The 23,021-nt window shown below is 56.4% G+C and overlaps 7 protein-coding genes and 1 non-coding gene across 8 annotated transcripts; 3 read left to right on the forward strand and 5 right to left on the reverse strand.

Moving 5' to 3' along the window:
- Window positions 1-626: 626 nt before the first annotated feature.
- Window positions 627-698, reverse strand: SODALDRAFT_t89. The gene has a single exon. It is a non-coding gene; the product is annotated as a tRNA-Gln (tRNA).
- A 4,895-nt stretch (window positions 699-5,593) lies between these two features.
- SODALDRAFT_331742 (PTR2-domain-containing protein) lies at window positions 5,594-7,229 on the forward strand. Its single transcript, XM_028611528.1, has one exon. The coding sequence runs from the start codon at window positions 5,668-5,670 to the stop codon at window positions 6,817-6,819; it is 1,152 nt and encodes a 383-aa protein (XP_028467441.1). The 5' UTR covers window positions 5,594-5,667; the 3' UTR covers window positions 6,820-7,229.
- A 155-nt stretch (window positions 7,230-7,384) lies between these two features.
- SODALDRAFT_349813 (D-3-phosphoglycerate dehydrogenase) lies at window positions 7,385-8,998 on the forward strand. Its single transcript, XM_028613438.1, has 2 exons — window positions 7,385-7,972; window positions 8,048-8,998. The coding sequence occupies exons 1-2, from the start codon at window positions 7,768-7,770 to the stop codon at window positions 8,971-8,973; spliced, it is 1,131 nt and encodes a 376-aa protein (XP_028467442.1). The 5' UTR covers window positions 7,385-7,767; the 3' UTR covers window positions 8,974-8,998.
- Window positions 8,999-9,056: 58 nt separating this feature from the next.
- Window positions 9,057-12,143, reverse strand: SODALDRAFT_134577 (beta-mannosidase). The gene is made up of 2 exons (XM_028606737.1): window positions 11,309-12,143; window positions 9,057-11,237 (listed from the first exon to the last, which is right to left on the reverse strand). Exons 1-2 carry the CDS (start codon window positions 11,951-11,953, stop codon window positions 9,141-9,143), a joined length of 2,742 nt encoding a protein of 913 aa, XP_028467443.1. The 5' UTR covers window positions 11,954-12,143; the 3' UTR covers window positions 9,057-9,140.
- A 1,089-nt stretch (window positions 12,144-13,232) lies between these two features.
- Window positions 13,233-15,419, reverse strand: SODALDRAFT_331747 (ras-domain-containing protein). Its single transcript, XM_028611529.1, has 4 exons — window positions 14,924-15,419; window positions 14,750-14,814; window positions 14,533-14,662; window positions 13,233-14,451 (listed from the first exon to the last, which is right to left on the reverse strand). Exons 1-4 carry the CDS (start codon window positions 14,990-14,992, stop codon window positions 13,561-13,563), a joined length of 1,155 nt encoding a protein of 384 aa, XP_028467444.1. The 5' UTR covers window positions 14,993-15,419; the 3' UTR covers window positions 13,233-13,560.
- Window positions 15,420-16,460: 1,041 nt separating this feature from the next.
- On the forward strand, window positions 16,461-17,899 carry SODALDRAFT_331749 (NAD(P)-binding protein). The gene is made up of 3 exons (XM_028611530.1): window positions 16,461-16,637; window positions 16,783-17,041; window positions 17,156-17,899. The coding sequence occupies exons 1-3, from the start codon at window positions 16,600-16,602 to the stop codon at window positions 17,660-17,662; spliced, it is 804 nt and encodes a 267-aa protein (XP_028467445.1). The 5' UTR covers window positions 16,461-16,599; the 3' UTR covers window positions 17,663-17,899.
- A 192-nt stretch (window positions 17,900-18,091) lies between these two features.
- On the reverse strand, window positions 18,092-19,207 carry SODALDRAFT_323010 (sorbitol dehydrogenase; the record flags this gene model as incomplete). The annotated part of the gene is made up of 1 exon (XM_028609778.1): window positions 18,092-19,207. The coding sequence occupies one exon, from the start codon at window positions 19,205-19,207 to the stop codon at window positions 18,092-18,094; it is 1,116 nt and encodes a 371-aa protein (XP_028467446.1).
- A 1,410-nt stretch (window positions 19,208-20,617) lies between these two features.
- Window positions 20,618-22,516, reverse strand: SODALDRAFT_331750 (hypothetical protein). The gene has a single exon (XM_028611531.1). It carries the CDS (start codon window positions 22,196-22,198, stop codon window positions 20,624-20,626), a length of 1,575 nt encoding a protein of 524 aa, XP_028467447.1. The 5' UTR covers window positions 22,199-22,516; the 3' UTR covers window positions 20,618-20,623.
- Window positions 22,517-23,021: the final 505 nt, after the last annotated feature.

Genomic DNA, 23,021 nt, shown 5'->3' on the forward strand with positions numbered 1-23,021 from the left:
GGGGGGGGGGCTAGTCAAGCTCGAGAGAGCAGGGAGGAACATAATGTTATATAGTAATATCTCATAACTCACCACATCATCACTGCACCATTAAGAGACACTGTCAATCTATGGACATGGAGGCCTTATCAAAGGCCATGAACGGCATAGCATACCTACCCGGGTAGGGGTGGGTATAGGTCAGAGCTCGAACAGAGAATTTTGCACTGACCAGAGCCAGGACAGAGATATCGCTGTCAACATAATGTTCTAAGACTTCGGACATCTGACCAGTCCATCGAGCTCTGACCTATAACCAGCCAAACCCGGGTAGGTAGACACACTATCCATGATGCTCCGTGTCAAATCTGAATATGCGGGTTTTTGAGTCCGTGTTGGTGCATCGTGAAAGTGGCAAGTACAGCAGTAAAGCCGCAATGAACATGGCCCAAGTATAAGGTAGAAAATATGCTGCGTATACGAGATTCCGAAATCCTTATAGCAACAGACAATGTTCGATATTCTTTGATAAAGAGTAAAATATCGTCGTCGGGATTACAAAGTAACTAGTGCCAAAAATAACAGAGGGGAAAAATGTATTTAATAAGAAACAAAAAAGAACTACACACACACCAAAAGATATTGGAAGGTCTAACCAGGAATCGAACCTGGACCCTGGGAATCAGAATCCCATGTCATAACCATTAGACTATTAGACCTTGTGATTGGTTATAAGGCGGGCCGTATGTGTCGCTTATATAATAAGAGCGCATGGGGTTAGCATTGCCCCTTCCCCCCAAACCCCCCTGGCTCTCCTCCCGCAGGGCGGACCCAAATAAATAATAATAAAAAATAAAGAACAGGACAGCTAAGGGCCGTTATCCGTAATTGCTCAGTTACACATCTTATTTTTACCAGATTGAAATCTATGCGACAGGTGAATCTAATATCCATCATGATCATCAATACAGAAAACGGACAAGTCCCCTACCTGCGTTCTGTGAGAGCAGCAAAGGATACAGCGTAGTTAATAGTTAACTCATGCCAATGGCCCGGTCTTCTACACTACAGATATGCAGAATTCTTTCAGCTGCTGCATGGCCGACCTGACAGAGCGCCGCTCGGATGGCTAGTTAACAGCAGTATTTCCGAGTCCTTCGAATAGAGTACGTATACAGGTGTACAAGTGTAATAGGCGTTTCCCATATCACCAACTTGGAACAGACCAGTAAGACCACAAGCTATGGTTTCGCCGACGAGAGGCGGGTAAAACTCAAAGTGGGGCAGGCAGTTTTAGCTGGCGGGAAAATTCGAAAGCGTTCCCTTCTAGTGCTCAATTAGACGAGTTCCACGACAAATCTATGTTCCTTGCCATCCACGAACTTGGTTTACAAAGTCTCGAGTGTCCAGATTGGCATCGATTTCTCCCACTTTTATTAGCCAGACCTCTGTGATAGGTGGGTGGGAAACAAAAGAAGAAACAAACGACCAACAAGTCGTACGCACTAATAAGCAGCATCATACGAAGTTTTGGCTGCTGATTAATTACCTACTCGTCCGAGGGCCTCTACAAACCATTAGACAACTGCCGAAATAGGGAACCCATTTACGGTCACGGCACCCCTGACTGGCCCTGACTGGATCCTGACTCGTGCCCCCGGGCTCCCCCTACAGTGAGTGAGCAAAAGTTTCGGGATAACCCAAAGTAGAATGCTTCGAAGCTTTTGGGGAACACTTTTCTATTAGTAGCAAAACCATATCATATCACAAAAGTAACGAATCACTGGATCTTTGAAATATACCGAAATTGTTGGTCACCCACTGTATGTACGTTGTACCTCACCCCCTAGTCCGCCCAGTTCCGCCCAGTCCAAGAGAAATCAAGCCTGCAACGTAACTCGCTCGAAAACCCCCGACAAGCCAAGGCAAGCCACCGCCGAGCCCGCCCTCCGCAGAGCCAAGGTGCAAGTCCCGAAGTCTGGGCGCTGGGCATCATCATGCGGCGACGAAAGTTTTCAACGACAGTCCATGGAAACAAGGGAATAGTCTCATTCCATGCTTCTTGGTTTCGCGCGTTGAATGGGTAACGCAACCAAGATATGATGGCGAACCAGAGGGATGCGATAACATCATCGGAAATACGGCACAGAGGTGTGGAGGATGAAGGCCAGGAAAATGAAAACAGGAAAGTTTGAAGTGCTGTCTTGCCCCCCCCCCCCCTATCAATCTTGCCAAACAAGCAAGTCCAACAGACAGAGAGTCGTCCGCATACATGATGCTCCATCTTCCCTCCTGGTCAACCCCCCCATCGCCAGCCCATTAATCAAAAGCCGAATACCCGAGTCGAACTGCCACCTACCTACAACGTGCCTTAGGCTGACCAGTCGAACAACTACCAGGTCGCGGCCTCAATTTGCAGCTTCCTCATACGTCCATGGCCTGCGGCGGCGGGGATGCCTGGGGCCACGTTTTTCCTCTTCAGAGGCCTTCCTTCCGCGGGCTCTTACGTACAAAAGTCAATTGAACAACAGGGGGACTGGTATATTTCGGGGCCGATCCTTGCCTTCATGTACAGACGTAGGTAATTACCTAATGTGCGTTGTATGTAAATTACCGGTTTGGTTTTCCTCCTATGCGACATAGACCATAATGTACTGTCTGTACGTTCCTCAACCCACCCCACTCCGAGGAAGTCCGTTTCCCTGTCTCCGGACGCCACTTCGACCTAGGGCAACTATCCGTCGTCTTTGCTTGGTCAAGTCCAACGTCCAACCGCCCAACGAGGTTCTGCCGTTTGTATCCGCAAGCCACATTAAGCCCATCCCGTCGCGTTGCTTATTAGCGTCGTATCGAACTCCGTAGCTGCAGGGATTCTCAGGTGGGGGCGGATTTGTCTGACAAAATACAATACCGAGTACACGGGGCGTGGTGCGTGATGATGGCCGAGGTTGCTCAGCAGTAAAGATGCCCTTTCATTTTTCTTTGTTCCATCGCATCTGCGGCCTGGTGCTTGGGAAACGAAGCGGAAAAGAAGAAGCGACAGCCAGCTCATGCAATGACGCCCGCGCGAGTCGCAAGGTTTTTTTTTTTTTTTTTTTTTTTTTTTTTTTTTTAAAAAAAAAAAAAAAAAAAAAAAAAAAAAAGGCCATTCACGTTCCACGGACTAATTACTCCGATCAATATCACATGCTAAGGGACACCTAGCTGGCATCAATATTATGTACTTTACCCTTTGCGGTTCAGCTTCGGCCCTTTTCTTTTGGGTGGATTGGCTTTTCAGTTTAAGCATTTTTCTTTCTGTTCTACGGATAAAGCTTAGCCTGCGCTTCGGCCGAGTACAGCGGGAGCCAAGCAAACCAAGTGGGGGTGGTGGGGGTGGTGGGGGTGGTGGGGGTGGTGGGGAAAGACATCTGATCGCTGATGACATGCCAAAAAGGAGAAATACGCGGTGATGAAGTTTCTGCCGAGATATAAATGGGCACCGGGCATTGCGCGGAGGTTTCACCGAGGTGGTCCTCATCGAATTTTCATCGGGAAGAACCAGGGGACCCGGGAAAGAGGGACGAAAGCTGATGAGCTGTTGAGAGGGGGAGGGGCCTGGAGGGAGAACCACATGGGTATCTTTGATCCCGACCATTGGTTAAATGCTCCCAGTTCTCGTACGTGTAGAGCTCTTCCACTGTGCCTGCCCTATCAGCACCAACCCTAGTTCTTGCTACTGGCGAACCCCCAATGGAAGACCACGCGCATGGGCATGCGGGCATGATGATGTTGGTGCTGCGGAATTACAAGGCCGTGACTTGTCCCACACTCCGTCCAAGAGATTCAGGGAAACCTCGGCAGCTTCTGGAAGGCTGCAAGCGCATTGTCTGTTCGCACAGCGCATGGAACATCCCGGTCAGAGACTCAGAGACTCAGAGACTCAGAGACTCAGAGACTCAGAGACGAAGAGACGAAGAGACGAAGGTCGATTCGTAATACATGCTCCTCAGCAGCAACGTTCGCGTGTCGCCTACCTGCCACTAATACCGGGACCGGCTGCCTGCCAAGGAAATGTCATGACTCTATGGTTACACGCTGCATCTTTGCCGCTCGCACCACCTCAGGGCAGAGTAACATCACCCTTCACCCAGAGTGATACGATATAAGCATTTTGATCGCCAGGTCCAGTTAGAGACGACCTGCCTAATCAGGTACCCAGGACCAGCCTCTGGGGGAGTTATGAAAAGGTTTACCTGTAACTTCTACGGGCAGAAACTCGAGCTAATCTGCTAGTGCCAGTGAAATTCGGTCCGTCCGTTTCTGTACCTACACGTACCACCAGTTTATCGTTTGATGTGCACTACTTCGTTAAGACGATGATTGCTAGGGCTCACGGTACATGCGGAGTACAACCGGATTTGACCCCCAGCCGTTCACTCTCCTTGTCCGACCCGAGGTTTCAGACGACCCAGGCCGTTTTACAGCTTATTAGTACGTTGTATTCCTATGTACCCACTACCCGTCCCGGCAACATGGCTTGCCCAGTTCGACGGAGTACCTACGTACACACTAGGTATCACGGAGGCGCCCGCGAATAAGGTAGACGAAGATGGAGGGTGGAATCGGTGGATGTTGGAGAAACCGATATGCCATGCATGCCCATTCTCCACGCTCGTCTCGCGTCTTGCGTCTCGCCTCTTGTCCTCTTTTGTTTGCCCCTAGTACCTAGTCCGAGATCCCCAGGGCCACTAACCCGCCCCTACGACTCGGGGGTGTCAGGGTAATGCCCGTATTCGTGTCAGGTTCTTTAATATAAAGTTGGTTGCGTCTCCCACAAGCCCGCCCCGATGTTGCGTCGCGTGTTCCGGTTTCTTGTGGCTTTTTCCCAACCCCCCAAGTGGACGCGGGCATAACTGTTCTGCCCCCATTACACGCTCCTAGAACCCGTTACCACCGTTCCGCCACCGACTATACTGTAACGAGCGACGACCATATAAGCAAGCGCATCGTACGCACCGTATCGCGGTCATCACCATAACCACCGCCACCGCCACCGCCACCACCATGAGCGTCCTCGCCGGTCAAGAAACGGCCGAGATCGCCAAGGCCAGCGTGCCCGAGGCCGCCGTCCAGGGCACCCCGAAGGAAGTCGAGCTCGGCCAGGGCACCGTCGACGTCACTAAGAAGGAGACCGTCGACGGCTCGCGGACGAGCGCGAGCGCGAGCGCCGCCGACGAGGAGATCTACGAGGACACCCCGACCGACGAGGAGCTGCACACCCTGCCCCGCGTGTCCAGCCCGCTGCAGTGGTCTGTTTACACCATCGCCTTTGCCGAACTGTGCGAGCGCTTCTCCTACTATGGCTCCGCCGTCCTCTACACCAACTTTGTCCAGCGGCCCATGCCGCCCGGGTCGACCACCGGCGCGCCCTTGGACCCTAGCGGCGAGATGATCCCCGGTGCGCTGGGGATGGGGCAGCGCGCCTCGCAGGGCATTAACCTTTTCAACCAGTTTTGGGCTTACCTGATGCCTCTTGTTGGGTATGTCTTTTTTTCTTCTTTTTTTTTCTTTTTCTTTTTTTTTTTTTTTCTTCTTCTTTTTTTCTTCTTATTGTTTCTTTCTCTTTTTTTCTTCTTTTTTTGTTCTCTTTTTTTGTTCTCTTTTTTTTTCTCTCCCCTCCCCGGCTAACCTTACAACAGAGCCTGGATGGCTGATGCCAAGTTCGGCCGCTACTGGACCATCCACATCGCCATCGTCGTCTCGACTCTCGCCCACGTCGTCCTCACCATCGCCGCCACCCCCCAGGTCCTCCGGAACCCCAACGGATCCTTCGGCGCCTTCATCGTCGGTCTCGTCATGCTCTGCACCGGCACCGGCTTCTTCAAGGCCAACATCTCCCCGCTCCTGGCCGAGCAGAACCGCGACACCCGGCTGCGCGTGGTCGTGCGCGAGGACGGCCGGCGGGAGATCGTCGACCCGGCCATCACCAACTCGCGGCTGTTCCTGTGGTTCTACTTCGCCATCAACATCGGCTCCGTCGCCGGCCAGATCTCCATGGTCTTCACCGAGCGGTACCACTCCTTCTACCTCGCCTTCCTGCTGCCCACCATCCTCTTCCTGCTGGCGCCCGTCGTGCTGGCCGTCAACAAGAAGCACTACCACCTGACCCCGCCCACGGGCTCCGTCCTGGAGAAGTTCTTCCAGATGTTCTTCTACACCCGGAAGCGCTCCCCCGGCCTTCTCCGCATGGACTGGGAGAGCTCCAAGCCATCCAACGTGCCCGTCGCGGACCGCCCCAAGTGGATGACCTACGACGACGCCTGGGTCGACGAGATCAAGCGCGGCCTGCTCGCCTGCAAGGTCTTCCTCTTCCTGCCCGTCTTCTTCCTGGCCTACAGCCAGATGACCAGCAACCTGACCTCGCAGGCCGCCACCATGCAGCTGAACGGCGCCCCCAACGACCTGATCCAGAACCTGAACCCCATCAGCATCATCATCATCGTCCCCATCATGGACCGCGTCGTCTACCCGGGCCTCCGCAAAATGGGCATCGCCTTCACCCCGATCAAGCGCATGACCGTCGGCTTCTTCTTTGCCAGTGCGAGTATGGTCGCCGCCTGCGTCATGCAGTACTACATCTACCAGATGTCGCCTTGCGGGTGGTACGCCAACACCTGCGCCGAGGAGGGTCGCAAGGCGCCCATCAACGTCTGGGCCCAGAGCATACCTTATGTGTTGGTTGGTATCGCCGAGGTATGGATAATGAAACCCCCCCCCCTTCTTCAGTCGTTGGGCAATCGTCGGGTTTTTTTTTCTCTCCCCCGTCTTGCTGACCTTGTTTGTTTCTTTGGCAACTAGATCTTCACCAACGTCAGCTCCTACGAATACGCCTTCGCCAAGGCCCCCGAAAACATGAAGTCCCTCGTCATGTCCGTCAACCTGTTCATGACGGCCTTCTCGTCGGCCATCGGCCAGGCCTGGACCCCGCTGTCCGAGGACCCCCTGCTCGTGTGGAACTACACGTCCATCGCCGTCATTGCCTTCATCGCCGGCGTCGCGTTCTGGCTCTGCTTCCGCCACCTCGATCACAAGGAGGATAGGCTCAACATGCTCAAGAAGACCGAGTTTATTGGTTCGAACCAGCCTACCGCGGCCGCTAAGCAGGCTTTGGAGGAGAAGGCGTGAAGAAGGGAATGCGAGTAATGGTATGTATTGAGTGAAACGGTGAAAAGTGTGTCTGCGTATATTCCGGTGATATATATCGTTTTGAGACGCACAAAGGTGATGAAGGTGGAACAGGAGAAGCGATGGGGATGAGACAGAGACGTGGAACGGGAATGAAATGTGGGGCTGAATTGGCTGGGTTATAATGATATACACTTTATCCAGGTGATATCCGTAAGTACATATATATGTCTATATCGGGCGATTATGTCCTGACCCGTTTTATGCGGTTTTCGATATGTCACGTCATTTTTGTCACAACCGAGCGATTACCCCGGACTGGGGCGTATCGCTTATCGTTGGGACCTTCGGGATATCGACTCGGGATATAAGACCTCTACCTCTACTCCCCTCGACCCCCCCTGGTCTGCTCAGTCTTCTCTTGTCCTTTCTATTGGAAGTTCTTCCTTTTTCTACTCTTGTCTTGTATAGAGATTCTTAATACATAAGCATACAAGCTGTCTTTCTACAGCTCCTCAACCATTGCAATTTGCCGGCACCTCTCGCCTCCCCCTATACTCGCGCTTGTCTCCTATAAACCTACTAGGTAGAGATCTACGGATACTCCGTCTATACTCGATCATGGCGTCCAACGACGAACAGCAATGTAGCATCGCCGTCTTGGACGACTATCAAGGCATCTCCATACCTCACTTTGACAAGCTCGACAGGACCGTCTTCTCAGTCACCACCTTCCGTGACACCCTCTCACCATGGGGCCACCCCGACACGCCGCAACATGTCAAGGAAGCCCTCGTCCACCGTCTCGAGCCCTTCCAAGTCATATGTCTGTTCCTGCTTCTTTCACCACTACCCTAATCCCGCCATGAGCCACCACGTTAGCGACTAACACGAGAAAAAGGCACCATGCGCGAACGCACCCCCTTCCCCAAAGCCCTCATCGCCCGCCTCCCCAACCTCCGCCTCCTCCTCACCACCGGCCTCCGCAACGCCTCCCTCGACCTCCCCGCCCTCTCCGCCGCCTCCATCCCCGTAGCCGGCACAACCGACAGCGCCACCGCCGCCCGCACCCGCGCCGGCTCCTCCCCCCCGGGCGCCGCCAACAGCACCAGCACCACCGAGCACGCCGCAGCCCTCATCCTCGCCGCGGCCCGCAACCTCGCCCGCGACGACCTGGCCGTCAAATCCGGCCTCTGGCAAACCGGCCTAGCCGTCGGCCTGGCGGGCAAGACCCTCGGCGTGGTAGGCCTGGGCCGCCTCGGCGCCGCCACGGCGCGAACGATGCACCTCGCCTTCGGGATGCGGATCGCGGCCTGGAGCCCGAACCTGACGCAGGAAACAGCAGACCGGCGCGCCGTGGAGATGGGTCTCCCCGTCGAGATCCCGGGCGTCGTGCCGCCGGAAAGGACCTTCCGCGCCGTGGACCGCGCCGCGCTGTTTGCGGCGTCCGATGTCGTTTCCGTGCATTTGGTCCTGTCGGAGCGGTCGAGGGGTCTGGTTGCCGCGGACGACCTGGGGAGGATGAAGAAGACGGCTATCCTGGTCAACACGTCGCGGGGCCCGCTGGTGGAGGAGGCGGATTTGTTGGACGTGCTGAAGAAGGGGCGCATCCGTGCCGCTGCGCTGGATGTGTTCGCGCTCGAACCTCTTCCCTTTGATAGCGAGTGGCGCACTACGAAATGGGGCCAGGAGGGGAGGAGCCATGTCGTCTTGACGCCGCATATGGGCTACGTCGAACAGGATACCTTGGATGCGTGGTATGCTCAGCAGGTTGAGAACATTCGGAGGTGGCATGCCGGCCAACCTCTCATCAACCCTCTAACCTGATATGACAATGAAAGATGAGAACCTTGGCTCTGGACAAGAACCCCGTCTATTGAATGCGTGCCCCTGTGTGGATTTGGTGCCCCAGAGCTACGAAACACGACTCAGCGTCCCGCCTCTTTTGCATCCCACCGTCTCTTACCCTTGTCTAGACCCCTAACGCCCTCACCTCAAGTCATACCCAGATACCGTGTCTCGATCTTGGTCCCCTCGGTGGCGCCCTTGACGGGAACCTCCACCACCTCCCCAGGGACGATATCCACCAGATTATCGCCAAACACGACACCGTCGTCGTCGCACTCCAACGCCAACCCCTTGACGGGAACCTCGGCGCTAACACGCACGACCGAGTTGTCGCGCGCCAGCTCCGCGACCAGCTTCTTCGGCTCCTGGAGGTGCAAGTACTTGAGCGGCTCAGGCCAGTTGACGTACCGCGCAAGCTGCGACCCGTCAGCCGACGAGACGAGGTAAGCCGCCACGACGGCGCGATCCTCCTCCCCCGTGCCCGGGTTGCGCACGGGCACGTCCAGGGCCGCGAGTTCGGTGGACCGGTTTTCGGGGACGTCGACCCCGCGGGCCACGACGACGTCGTGCGTGAGCTCCCCCGTCTCGACGTCCCACACGCGCAGGACGCAGTCGACTCCGCTCCGCACCGGCTCGAGCTGCAGGTTGGACGCCCACACCTCGACGCGGGTGGACCGGTCGATGTGCACGCGCGTGTACTTGTCCCGCGGGTGGGCGTGGTGGCGGCGGGTGATGCCGACAGACAGGGGCGCCATCTCGCGCTTGACGGCGTAGTAGGCGTGCTTGGGCCGCAGGTAGTAGTCGCAGACGGCCCACGAGGTGACGGGCCAGCAGTCGTTGAGCTGCCACACGAGGGCGCCGGCGCAGTACTCGCGGCCCGGGCCTTTCCACTGGCGTTTCCACAGGCGGTAGGCCGAGGCCAGGCACTCGGCCTGCATGAGCTGGGTGGTGTAGACGAACTGCTCGAGCGGTTCCGGGCCGTAGCGGAAGTTTTCGACGAGGTAGAGGGCGATGCGGCGTTCGTGGCCGTCGGCCTTGTTGTGGAAATCGACGGTCGACGACTGGGCGTACCGGTCCGGGTCGTCCCGGCCCAGGGGCAGGTAGGCGTCGATGGTCTTGACGGAGGGGAAGGCTTGCATGCCGAACTCGGAGACGAAACGACCCCCTAGCTTGTCGAAGTTTTGGTACTTCTCCTGCGTCCCGTGCCAGACGTTCCATTGGTGGATATCGCCCATGGTTGGGTCGCGGGTATCGGCGCCGCCCCAGGGGCTTCCCGGGTGGTAGGGCACGTCCGGGACCAGGGAGGCGCAGGCGTCGGCGAGGAGCTTCTCGTAGATGTAGCGGGCGGGGAAATCGGTGCGGAGCCAGTTCTCGGGGTTGGTACTGTCGGACGCGTTCCAGGTGAGGTTCTCGCTTTCGGCGTATTGGTAGTCTTCGTTGTTGCCGGCCCAGATGACGAGGGACGGGTGGTGGCGGAGCAGGCGAACGTTGGCATCGGCCTCGCGGCGGATGGAGTCGAGCAGCTCGGGCCAGGCCGGGTAGTTGCCACAGCCGAACATAAAATCCTGCCAGACGAGGATGCCGAGCTCGTCGCAGGCGTCGTAGAAGGCCTCTTCCTCGTAGATACCGCCGCCCCAGACGCGGATCATGAGCTGGTTGCCGTCGGCCAGGAGGCGGACCCAGTCGTGGTAGCGGTCGCGGGAGATGCGGGGGATGAAGTTGTCGGCGGGGATCCAGTCGCTGCCGCCGCAGAAGACGGGGATGTTGTTGATGCGGAAGAAGAAGGAGGTGCCGGGTTGGTCGTCGAGGGGCCGCTGGACGAGTTCGGCCTTGCGGATACCTATCCTCTTGGACGCCGTGTCTATCTCGCTGATGCTGTCGTCCACGAGTATCGCTTTGAGGGAGTAGAGGGGCTGCTTGCCGTAGCGGATGGGGTACCACAGCGCCGGGTTTTCGACATTCAAGGTGGCGGAGACCGAGGCAGCTGTATCGGGGCCGGCACTGGTCACGTTGGCCGCCTCGGCGGCGACCAGGGTGGAGGTGGATCCATCAAGGGACCACAGCTCGAAGAGGACACAGGAAGCCTCGCCCTCGAACTCGGCATGGGCGACAACGGTTGCGGACTTGAGGGAGTCGTCGACGGTGGTGCGAGCATAGAGGTCTACGATACGTGATTCGTATACCTCGAGGTTGATAGGCCTCCAGGGGCCGCAGGTCAACAAGGTTGGACCCCAATCCCAGCCCTAGCCAGAGTGGACGTGACTGTTAGTAAGGACGTTCGTAGTGGTCGTGGGGTCGGCAGGTTGAGGCTTACCCAGTGATACTGGGCTTTCCGCACAGCGAGCCTCGAATTGTCGCCGTTCCAACAGCCCCATTTGTGATTCGGGTATTTTTCGACCAGCTCCCACCCGCGGAGGTAGGCGCTGTCGAATGTGATCTCGAGCACGTTCTGGATCTCGTTCTCGTTCTCGTTCTCGTTCTCGTTCTCGTTGTCGTTGTCGTTGTCGTTGTCGTTGTCGTTGTCGTTGTCGTTGTCGTTCTCGTTCTCGTTCCCGTTCTCGTTCCCGTCCGCTCCTTCTCCCGTGCGAAGAAGAGAGGTGACATCTACGCGCTCTGGCACGAACATGTTCTCGGTCTCGAGGATGGTGGTGCCGTTGAGGACGACAGTGGCGAAGGTGTCGAGGCCGTCAAAGGCCAAGACGGACTTGGTCCCCTCTGACAGATGCAGCAGGGCAGACACGGGGGTAGGAAAAGAGGTCTTGTATATCCAACGAGTTTCGCCAATCCATTGAACGTCGAGCTCGTTTTTGCCGATGAAGGGGTCGGGGATGAGTTTATGGTGGAGGAGGTCTAGGTGGACGTTGGTCGGGAACTGGGCGACGGGGAGGAAGGAGGCGTCTTCCTTGTCTGCCTGTTTGAATAGCCAATTTTGGCTGATGGGGTAAATTAGACGCGGCATTTTGTCGTCTGTCTGATTATCTTTTCTTCTCGTTTCCCTTTTCTTGAGAGGGCAGATCCCAGGATCGCGAGTGCTCCCCCTGACCAGAAGCTCGAGGGAGAAGGAAGAGAACGACGAGAGAAGTGACTAGGAGGGAGGCGAATAAATAATGGAGAATAGCGGTAGAAGGCAATGGCAATGGCAAGGGAAAAGAAATATATATATATATATATTTGTCAGGTAAGATACCCCGGGAACTATCGTGTAGTCGGACAATTGACGAGAAGCAGTCAGTCAGGGTATGGCAGGGTAGGTAATTTGACCGTAGATCCCCGTCTCCGGGGGTGTACGTTGTAAGCTCACCAAGAGCTCAGTGGTTGGGGTTAGAAGATAAAAAATGAGCTAGTTATAGTCGAACACAGTAAAGGCAACATTGTATGAGTCGATTAGATGGGTTGGAAGGTGTGCGTGCCGTCGTGCATGTTCGTGGTTCACGAAAGTGGGAGATGACATGTTTGTTGGTGTTGAGGGGTAGAGTGGGGAGGGGGGAGAGTGGGGGGGGAGTGGACGTATGATGAGGGGCAGATGAGGGGAAGCTGACGTCGATCTCAACCAGGCACGACGTACACTACGACGTACGTGTACGAATGCCCGCGACGTTTTGAGTACCTCACCTTATGAAATGATTCGGTGGTAGAAAACGTACATTCTTTGTACAGAGGTAGGCAGAGGGGCAAGAAGGACTTTGAAGGGACGTGAGGTACACGTGTAAAACATTCAACGGAGAATAAATATCCCGTGACTCGACTCTGCTGCCTACTGCACCTATTCATACTGACACTATCCGTACCAACTCGGCAGTTGCTTCGTCTCTATTTCTCGCATCTTCATGCTTTGCATCTACAGACACACCCTACCAATCTACAACGTACTAACTGTCAAGGGACCAACATGGACTCATGGAGCTATCCGCACCAATCTAAGAACCCACAAACCCTTCACCCACCAAATCAAGCCCACGGACACCCTCCCTCCGAGATGCATCTCGCACGACGCCAGTTCCGCTCCGCGCTCGGAACGACTCTGGACTAGGGAACACCAAGCGCCAAATTCATTTATCGGCGTCTAACAGAATGCATGTGCGTAATTGCTCGCATGATGCAACATAATGAACCAAGACACCAAGGAGCTTCTCCCTCCCGTGGTATGGAAGGGGATTGTCTTTCCGAGGGCAGGGGTAAATGCATGTAGATATGACTGTTCACTTGGAAGGGTAGAGCCAGAAGGATGAATGACGAGTCTCATGGGTTTGTCTGTCCGCTGAGAGGTCTGTAGACATTAAGATTCCATTATAGAGTGACCTGTACCGCTCGCTATCTAAGTGCGTATACTCGCTCTAAATCGCAAAGCATGTAAGTGATGTGGTGATCCATTCCCCTTCCCCTCGGCGACGGAGAAACAGGACAGACAGGGTGAAGGAAGAGGAAAGAGGAGGGGAAGAAAAAAGAAAGAAAAAGAAAGCAAAAAAGGGGTGAAAAATAGAAGAGAAAAAAAAAAAGATATCGTATCGTGGTCTCGCCTTGGAACGCCATGCACCCCCATCCCGTGTCTTTCGTTCCCCTGCACCCTCAGCAGCAATTCCCTCCCCTCCGCCGACTACTCAACGTAAACACCTCCTCCCACTCCCTCAACCCACCCCAATTGCTGTTCCCCGGCCGCCCGCCCCTCGTCCTCCCCCTCCCACCGCCGCCCCCCACGCCGCGCCTCCTCAGTCCGGTCTCGTCCAGAGTCGCCGAAGTCACGGAGCTCTTGATACTCGCCCCATCGCTGGCCCCGGCATTCCACCCGCCGTACCCGCCGTACCCGCCTCCCCCGTCGCCGTACTGAATGCCGCTCATGGGGTCGTCCGGGTCAATGCCGCCCAGCTCGATCTTGGTCAGGATCATGCGCGCCAGCCGCCCGAAGATTTCGTCCACCCCTTCGCCGCTCAGCGCGCTCGCCTCCATCACCACCGGCACGTTCACCGTGCTGGCCCAACGGCTCGCCTCCGCCGCGCTCACTTCCCTGCCTTCCGGCGCTTCCGTCGCTTTGAACCCGCGCCCCAGCGTCCCCATGCCTGATCCCGTGCCCACCGACCCGGGCGTGCCTCCTCCCATCCAGCTGGACCCTACGCTGCTGGGTGTCGCCGACGGCGGGGGGAGGTGTGTGTGCGTGTTATTGTAGGTGTTGATGTTGATGTTGATGTTGTTGTTGTTGGTGGTGTGGTTGTGGTGGTTGTGTTGGTGGTGGTGGTGGTGGTCGTTGTCGACGGGGTGGTCCGACGTCAGGTCTAGCTTGTTGCCCACGAGGATGGTCGAGAGGTTCGGGCTCGCGAGGGCGCGGGCGTCGTTGAGGAAGGGCGCCAGCCCGCGGAATGTGGCGTGCGAGGTAATGTCGTAGACCAGGACGGCGCCCGCCGCGCCGCGGTAGTAAGACCGCGAGACGGATCGGAATCGTTCTGTGCCGGCCGTGTCCCAGAGCTATGTATTTCGGTCGGTCGTCGGTCTCTCGTCAGTGCTCATCTCCCTCTCTGCTGGGCGCAAAAACCGACTCTGGCTCACCTGTAGTTTGATGCGTTTCCGCCGTGCGCCGGTGCCGACCTTGATGATCTTGCTCGCAAACTCGACGCCGATCGTTTGCGATGATAGGATGCGCCATTCGCTTTTGACGAACCGGTGGAGGAGACACGACCTGCGAGGAACCGGGGAGGGGAGACGTCAGCGTCCGTATGTACATGCACTGGACGTGCATAGTCGACCAAGGGGTTGGAGTGCTCACTTTCCCGACCCGCTGGGTCCGAGAAGGATGATCTTGGCCAAGTAGTCGTACATGCTATCCAGCTCCTAGAGATGCCCACACAGTCAGCTCCGTCCATCTCCTCTCATCGTTGACTTCCTTCTGGTTGTTTTCATGCAGATCGGGTTTGGACATTGAGCGGGGGTAAAGTCGCACCTGGTCGCCAGCCAACACGGTGCCGTCGCTCTCTTCGCTGGCAGCGCTGGACTTGCGGGGCCTCGTCATTGCGACCGTGGACTAGATAGAGGCCTGTGCCTAGCGTTAAGGATGGGCTTGATGGGTGACGGTTGTCTGCGCTTCAGAGTACCCGTTGAAACGTCAAAGTGTCGGAGCGTCGGAGCGTCGGAAGTGTCGGAAAAACGTCGAAACTATAGCGATGTGAATCCAGGGCTTTGGTTGAAGTAGCAAGCGAAATATACTCCGTAGGCAGACCAGAGAGATTAGAAAGACCAGAGACAGAGAGCATGAGCTGACGGCGGAGAATGTAGGTCGGTTAGGCGGAGGGATGCGACGTTGAGGTCGCTCCTCGCTCTTGCGAGAGGGAGTCGTGTGACTGCGCGTGGATAATGTGGGTATGACTTGAGCGGCAGTGGTGTTATGTGTGCTTCGTGGTGTTATGTGTGCTTCGTGGTGTTATGTGTGCTTAGTGGTGATGCAGACCAAGTAGGTAATATGGCGTCCTTCCTTGCTTTGCGGATATGGGGGTTCGATGCAGCCCAAGAGTTGCGTTGTTGCTTGGCGGCTTACTAAGAATGCCGTCTGAGGAAAGGGGGCTTTAGTTAGGTAGATAAGAGCAGCACCAATGTTCCATCTCCATGATAATGATGTACTTTTCAGTATCTCAACATGAATGATACTATGGTAGAGTACTTGTTCAATACTTCTTCTTCTCCATGAAGCTACAAGTACCCGAGCAGTTGCGTCACATGCCACATTTTCTGACGGATGGAGCTAAAGGTCGGGGCTCTCACCGTAAGTACTTTGTACCTTGAGCCACCACCACTTCATCTGCCGCACAGCGTTCAATGTTGATCTGGTAGGGTAGCAAGCAACGTTTTGAAGGCGACATCGTTGTAAATCTCACACGAGCTATATTACCGGTGTCATCAAACGGGCTAGAATTGGGTGATTTGCAATCAAACTTGGACTACCTACCTACCCAGAGTGCAGAGAGGCTAGGGACAACCTAAAAAAAAAGAAGAAGAAGCAAAAACATACAACACCGGGTATTCGCTGGTCGTCACCGACCCAACTACTAATCCGGCCCTTATTAGCTTATCTAGGGGAGAGCGGACGGGATCCCGAGTTTTCTAATAGGTATGGTCGTATGTGATAGTTCGGTAATGGGGCCTAACTTATATAGGAGCTCTGTCGTTAGGGTTCGACAATATGTGCCGATGAAGGCGACAGATGAATCAAGTGCGAGGCCGAGAAAAAGGGACAAGTGTTTGACATTGTGTTATACATACGCGGAGAATTTATAAATATAAGAGCTATGACACTCTGTATGGCCCGTTGTTAGCTGGCCGTTTGGCGGGATTACAAGAACCGGAGAGAGATCACATGCTAAGTACCTCATCTCGGTTAGCGGCTCTTGGACGTTGTCTAACGCTGCCCAGGGCGGCTTACGGGCAGCAGGCCACTGAACAAGAGCCTGTACTTGTACTGTACGTCACTCGTCACCGAGGTCGACTGTCAGCGGGTCACCGACGACTCAACAACTACAATAAACCGTCAACGTTGCACATTACATACAATAGAAAGACACATCGCAAAATCAACATTTGTTGTCGCATTCTCTTGCTGCCCTCGCCGTTCCCATTCCTTACACTATGAAAATCAAAGGCAGGACCTTTATCATCTCGGGCGGGTTCGTACCTCTCTCCGTCTCTGTCTCTCCCCTCTCACCACCACTCTCACCTCACCCTGACCCTGACCTTTCTTCTCACCTGGCCACATCTCTTCCCCTCCCATGAAGGTGGACATGCCCAACTAACCCGGCTCACCACGAGAAGAGCATCCGGCCTCGGCCGTGCCTGCGTAGAAGACCTCTGCAAAAACGGAGCCAACGTCGCCGTCCTCGACCTCAACGAGGAAAACGGCCAAGACACCGTCCGCGCCGTCGGGTCCTCCTCCGCCCGCTTCTTCCCCTGCGACGTCACCGACACGGACAGCATCGCCGCCGCAGTAATGGGGGCAGTATCATGGGCGCAGGAAACGGGCAAGCCGCTGGGCGGCGTCATTCCGGTCGCCGGCATCGCTAACCCGACCATGGTACGTTCCCTTTTTTTTTCCCTTTTTTTTTTTTTTTTTGTGCCCGTCCGGCCAGTCCTTTATCCATCCCGATACACATACATCCCCCATAACAATGTTCATTGTTGGTTCCAGCTCCTCGACAGAGACGGCGAACCCACCCCCCTCTCCGCCTTCGACCTCGTCCTCTCCGTCAACCTCCGCGGCACCCTAGACCTCATCCGCCAGTCCCTCCCCCACATGACCTCCTCCCCGTCCACCTCGCGACCGGAAGGCGGGGACGGCGAGCGCGGCGTCGTCATCATGGTCTCCTCGGTCGCCGCGTACGACGGGCAGAGAGGCCAGACGGCGTATGCGGCCAGCAAGGGCGCCGTGGCGTCCATGGCCCTCCCGATGGCCCGCGAGCTGGCGCGGCACGGTGTCCGCGTGGTGGCTATTGCGCCGGGCATCTTCGAGTCGCCCATGTCGAAGCTCATGGCGCCCAAGGTGCGCAAGAGCCTCGAGGGGGCGGTGGAGTTCCCCCGGCGGCTGGGGCGGGCGGGCGAGTTTGCCGACTTGGTGAGGCATGTTATTGAGAACGTCATGCTGAATGGGACGGTTTTGAGGTTGGATGGCGGTATTCGCCTGCCCAGCAAGATGTGAAGCGACGAAAGGTAAGTTTTTGCATTGTGAGTTGCGGTGATCCAACGGACGTGGTATTGTATATAAGATGGCCGCCCTTTGGAAGTCGGATCACAGTTGCCGGTCACAATGCCAACAGAATGGTCAACAAATTCGTGGTAAATGTTTTTATTCTCTTTTCCCACCATCGTCATCTATTGTCGTCAGACCTCATCCTTTCTTGTCTTTTCTTCACTATCATCACCTTGTCAAACACCAACGCCAGCAGGATCCATATTTTTCCAAAAAAAAAAAAAAAAACCCCCCTTGCCTCCCTTAGCACACTCGGCCCTTCCCTAGCCCTATCTTATCATTTCGCTGTCTTATCCAAAGCGTTCGACAACTCATCTTTCTCAAAGGCTCCCATTTCCTTCCCCCTTCCTTCCCCCTTCCTCTCACGACAAAGCCCGTCTACAGCTTCTCAAGCTTCTCATTAGGACCAGCAATGAGGATCTTGATGACCTTGCCCTCCTTGACCTTCTTAAAGGCAGCCTCGGCCTCGTCGAAGCTCACAACTTCGGAAATCAGCTTCTTGACGTTCACCTTGCCCGTCGCGACGAGGTCGATGGCAAGCTTGTAATCACCCGGGCCGTAACGGAAGCTGCCCTTGGCCGTGACCTCCTTGAGGCAGAGCGCCATGATGGGGAAGGTGATGTCGTTCTTGCCCATGCCGCCCTGGACGTAGGTGCCGCCCATGCGCACGACGTGCAGGCTGGTCTGGATGGACGGCTCGGCGCCGCTCGCGTCGATGACGACGTCGGCGCCGTCGGGCAGGCCGATCAGGTCACGGACGGACGCGGCGTTCTCCTCGGCCGAGACGCGGCGGGAGAGGTAGGTGTGGGTGGCGGCCAGCTCGCGGGCCATGTCGAGCTTGGACTGGAGGATGTCGACGGAGGCGACGACGGAGGCGCCGAAGGCCCGCGCGACGGCGGCGCAGAGCAGGCCGACGGGGCCGGCGCCCATGACGACGACGGAGTGGCCGGGGACGACGTTGGCCTGGCGCACGATGTGCACGGCCACGGCGAGGGGCTCGATCAGGGCGCCCTCGCGCAGGGAGACGGCGTCGGGGAGCTTGTAGCAGAAGTCGGCCGGGGCGGACCAGAAGCCCGTCAGCGTGCCGTGGTGCGGCGGGGTGGCGGCGAAGACCATCTCCGGGCACAGGTTGTAGTGGCCGGCCAGGCAGGGGCCGCAGCGGCGGCACGGGTAGCCCGGCTCCAGGGCCACGCGGTCGCCGGCGCGGAGGGTCTTGACGGCGGAGCCGACCTGCACGACGGTGCCGGCCGACTCGTGGCCCAGCACCATGGGGTCCTTGACGACGAAGTGGCCGATGGCGCCGTGGTCGTAGTAGTGCACGTCGGAGCCGCAGATGCCGGTGTAGTTGACGGCCACGAGGACGTCGTGGGGCGAGGCGAGCGAGGGGACGGGGCGTTCTTGGAAGGTGACATGGTGGGGTTTGTTGAGGATGAAGGAGAGGTTGCTTTGGTCCTTGCCGACGGCGGGCTGCTGGGATGGAGAGCCGACGGCCATTGTGAGGTTGTGAAGTAGACTGGAAAGTATTAGGAAGGATCTAGCGAGGGGTGAAATGTCGACTTGACGAAGGTGTCAGAGGAGGTCCAAGAGGATGGTCGGGTCAATTGGTGGGAAGCTCCAGGAAGCTCTAAGAAGATCTTTTGCTATCAGTTCTTCTGTCTCTGATTATCGATGGTGCCGGTTCTGCGATCCGAGATCTGGATTCTGCTTGAAGAGGAGAAGAAAAGGTGAAATATGGGTGGTAGTGGAGGTGATGACGTGGATGAGAAGAGGAAGCAGGGAAGAGAGAGAAGAGGGGAAAGGTATTAGACGATATTGAGGAGGAGGAGGAGAAAAGAGGGGAAGACGGACTAGAGCGTTAAAGATGAGGAGGAGGAGGAGGAGGAGTTAAAGATGGTGATTGAGGAGAAAGGAATTAACCGTCAGATCGATCGTAAATTCTGTCTGTCCTCGTGATCTCGTGTCCCGACCCGTGTCTTCCTTTGCCTTTTCACCCCCACGCCTTTTTTCTCTTTTTCTCTTTTTTCCTTTTCTTTTTTCTTTTCCTTTTCTTCTTGTTTTACCCCGTTCCCTTGACCCCCCTTGACCCCCTTGACCCCTCATGGGCATTTCTCATTCTCATCTACCTTGGGTAGGTGTACGGTGTACGGTGCACGGTACTGGTACAAGGTCTCGTAATGAGCCAAAATCCGAGGTACAGGCGAAACCAGTTGTTGGTCTGACGTAAAGAAGTGGGGTAAAAGGGCCTCGAACCCGGTAGCTACCTCCTCCAGGTAGCTAAGGTCCCCGCTTCTCCCGCCATCTTGGGGATTCCTTCAGCCTAATTGGGGGTGTTTTGGGGTGTTTTTCCAGGGAGCTGGCACGTGGGGGTGCTGGCAACGGGAACACCGGTAGCGTTACACCCTCGCTAAAACTGCCGCATGGTCCTCGCCGTTGCATTTTATCCGTTGATTTACCCGCGCCAATCAGGGAAAAGAAGCACGAGATCAAAAACGTCAAAACTCAACACCAAAAAGTCGAATCCAAATCATCACCACTTTTAAGCAGAGCGTTGTTTCACGTTATTTCACGTTATTTTCTATCTCTTTTCTTCATCTTTTTCCATTTTGTTCCGTATTAAAATTCTATGATCATGATAAAATGCGATGGACATGATCATGTCTTTCTTTGCTATATTAACTATATTAAAAATGAGGTATGAATTCCCCAAGCCGTGAGCCCATGATGTATAATGCATATGACTGGTGGAAGGAAAATCCCCCAAACGTATTCAATCTTCAACATCACATTACTCGCTAGAACATTTCATGTTCTTTTCCCTCTTCTATTCTGCTGGTTCGCCGATGCAGTCCTCCTCTATCGCGGTATCAATCTTTTGTCTATCGTATCTCCCCATCCCACCCCACCCACCCATTACACCACCACCTTCTCGGCCGGATCACCCGTGGTAAACCACTCAAACTTGACCCGCGCCCTGTCGACCCGCCTCTCGGCCAGGAACCTCCCCGCCTCCTCCATAAAGGCCTCGGTTCCGCAGACGTAATACAGCGCGGCGCCGTGGTCGAGGTGCAGCGGCCGGCCAGGCGCCTCCGCCAAGCTAGCGAGATCCATGCGCAGCGCCATAAGCTCGCGTTCCGTCTCCTCCTTGCCCGCCTCCAAGTCGTCCATCTCCGCGACCCTACTCCTGAAGAAATGCGCCGCCGTCTGCGTCCTCTCACGAGCCACCCGCCGGACATGTTCCTGGAAAGGCGCCGTCCCATCCGTCCCATCCGTCCCTCTCCTTCCACCCGGCGACGCCAACCCTGATGACGACGACGGGGACGACGACGACGACGACGGGGCAGACCAGTGCACCCAGCTAATAGGCCGCTCTCGCACCGACGCGCCCCCCGAACTCGGCGTCCCCGCCCTCGACGGCACGGGCGACACGGCCGTCACCGACCCATTGAACATGGCCATGAGCGGCGCGGCCCCAATCCCCGCGGAAAGAAGCACGAGCGGCAACGACCGCCCGGCCTCCAGCGCGTCCTCGTCCACCCAGAAATCGCCCGCGGGGTGCGACAGCTCCACGGCGTCGCCGGGCCACTTCTCGTCCAGGAGCAGGTTGGACACCACGCCGGGGCGGAACTTGCGCACGTCGCCGCCTCTCGCCCCGCTGTTGACGATGCTGCTCGCCCTCGCGCCGCCTTTCCCTCCTGCTCCTCCGGCTGCGGCCGAGCTGCCTCCTCGTGCCGCCGCCGCCGCAGCAGCTAGGCGTCCCATGTCCCGCTTGACGGTGATGCGGTAGTACTCCGGCCGCGGCGCCTCGGAGAGGGCGTACTGCCGCAGCTGTGGTTGGTTGTCGAGTTCGGGCACCTGGACGCGGAGAGAGACGTACTGGCCCGGCCGGAAGAGCGGGAGACGCCGCCCGTCGACGGGGTACAGGTAGAAGGAGACCATGCCGGCGGCCTCGTCGACCCTCTTGTCGACCGTGAAGGGCCGCCACCCGGTCCACGCGGCGGCGTCGGGGTCATGTGCGGTCGATGCATGTGGGGTGGCGGTGTCGGCGGCGAATTGGCGGTACAGCTGGGCCTCGCGGCCGCTGAGCATCCGGGCGAGGACCGAGTAGGCGCGGGACCAGGCGGCGTGGAGGTCCGGGGTCCAGGCCGCCGGGCCGAGGACCTGGGCGAAGGCCTGCAGGAGGTACTTGCCGACGACGTCGTAGTGTTCCGGGTGGATGCCGAGGGAGCAGTGCTTGTTGCAGACGCGCTCGAGGCGCGGGATGAGCTCGCTCGTGTGGTGCAGGTTGGCGGCGAAGGCGAGGATCACCGACGTCAGGGCGCGCGGCTGGCGCCCCGTCGCCTGGTTGGCGGTGTTGAAGAGGACTTTGAGCTCCGGGTGGCCGCGGAGCATGTTGGAGTAGAACAGCGTGGCGATGGTCTCGCCGTGTTCCCGGAGGGCGGGGATCGAGCCCCTTACCAGGACAGATTGTTTGTATGTTAGTGCCATGAGGGCGGATCTTGTTCCCCTGGGGGGGGGGGTTTTGATGCTAGACGGAGAGCAAGATAATTGAACCCAAGAGCAAGATGGCACAAGAAAAGAAATTATTTTTATTATTACAAGAGGTAGGAAAAGCAGAAAGACGGGGAGGGCAACCAGCTGGCGAAGTAGATGGGGATGGGCTAAGATGATATATATAGGACTGGACTGGACTGAATGATTATACTACCTCGCAACTCGAATGGCTACATCGTACGCCTCAACTCTTGGGCCGAACATGACCGAGTTTGCCATGTGTCGTTTTTTTTTATATTCTTTTCATTTCGTTTCCTTTTCCTTTTTTCCCTTTTTTCCCCCTTTCCCCCTTTTTTTTCCTATCTCTTCTTCATCGGCAACATGGCATTGATCCCGACTTATTCCACGCTTTCCACTTTTTCCGGGGTGCCCCTCTCCCAGGAGCCTCTCCAAGCAGAAGCGTCGTCCTCGTGTCAGTGCTCCATGGCCACCCCACGCGAAAATGACAGCAGAGGCAAAAGGTCTTGGCCAGGGGTTAGACAGGAGGGACGGAGACAAATGGAGCGGGGTGGAAGAAGCGACAGGGGCCAAAAGCATGGCGGGACGAGCGGCATTGCATCGTATGATTTCAAGTGGCATCAAACGATGTTGTATCATAAGAAAAAAACATGAAATACAAAGCAAAAGAGAGCTGTGCTGTCTAGTTCGCCGGTATTACGTTGTCTTTGCCGTCCGTGTAATCTCTTACTTACCACCTCCCCGAGTCATTGCCCTAGCGTAGGGGGCCCGAGAAATGATGAATCATATTGGAACACGA

This window comes from Sodiomyces alkalinus, assembly GCF_003711515.1.
Source record: "Sodiomyces alkalinus F11 unplaced genomic scaffold SODALscaffold_3, whole genome shotgun sequence".
In the NCBI taxonomy this organism is placed as follows: domain Eukaryota; kingdom Fungi; phylum Ascomycota; class Sordariomycetes; order Glomerellales; family Plectosphaerellaceae; genus Sodiomyces; species Sodiomyces alkalinus.

Bases quoted from the DNA above. Each gene is read 5' to 3' on its own strand.
- SODALDRAFT_331742 (XM_028611528.1), top strand. From the start codon at position 5,668: ATGGCTGATGCCAAGTTCGGCCGCTACTGGACCATCCACATCGCCATC.
- SODALDRAFT_349813 (XM_028613438.1), top strand. From the start codon at position 7,768: ATGGCGTCCAACGACGAACAGCAATGTAGCATCGCCGTCTTGGACGAC. The intron at 7,973-8,047 runs GTCTGTTCCTGC...CACGAGAAAAAG, and splicing joins CGAGCCCTTCCAAGTCATAT to GCACCATGCGCGAACGCACC.
- SODALDRAFT_134577 (XM_028606737.1), bottom strand. From the start codon at position 11,953: ATGCCGCGTCTAATTTACCCCATCAGCCAAAATTGGCTATTCAAACAG. The intron at 11,238-11,308 runs GTAAGCCTCAAC...CACTCTGGCTAG, and splicing joins GGAAAGCCCAGTATCACTGG to GGCTGGGATTGGGGTCCAAC.
- SODALDRAFT_331747 (XM_028611529.1), bottom strand. From the start codon at position 14,992: ATGACGAGGCCCCGCAAGTCCAGCGCTGCCAGCGAAGAGAGCGACGGC. The intron at 14,663-14,749 runs GTGAGCACTCCA...GGTTCCTCGCAG, and splicing joins GGACCCAGCGGGTCGGGAAA to GTCGTGTCTCCTCCACCGGT. The intron at 14,452-14,532 runs GTGAGCCAGAGT...CGAAATACATAG, and splicing joins GGAAACGCATCAAACTACAG to CTCTGGGACACGGCCGGCAC.
- SODALDRAFT_331749 (XM_028611530.1), top strand. From the start codon at position 16,600: ATGAAAATCAAAGGCAGGACCTTTATCATCTCGGGCGG. The intron at 16,638-16,782 runs GTTCGTACCTCT...CACCACGAGAAG, and splicing joins ACCTTTATCATCTCGGGCGG to AGCATCCGGCCTCGGCCGTG. The intron at 17,042-17,155 runs GTACGTTCCCTT...TGTTGGTTCCAG, and splicing joins GCATCGCTAACCCGACCATG to CTCCTCGACAGAGACGGCGA.
- SODALDRAFT_331750 (XM_028611531.1), bottom strand. From the start codon at position 22,198: ATGGCACTAACATACAAACAATCTGTCCTGGTAAGGGGCTCGATCCCC.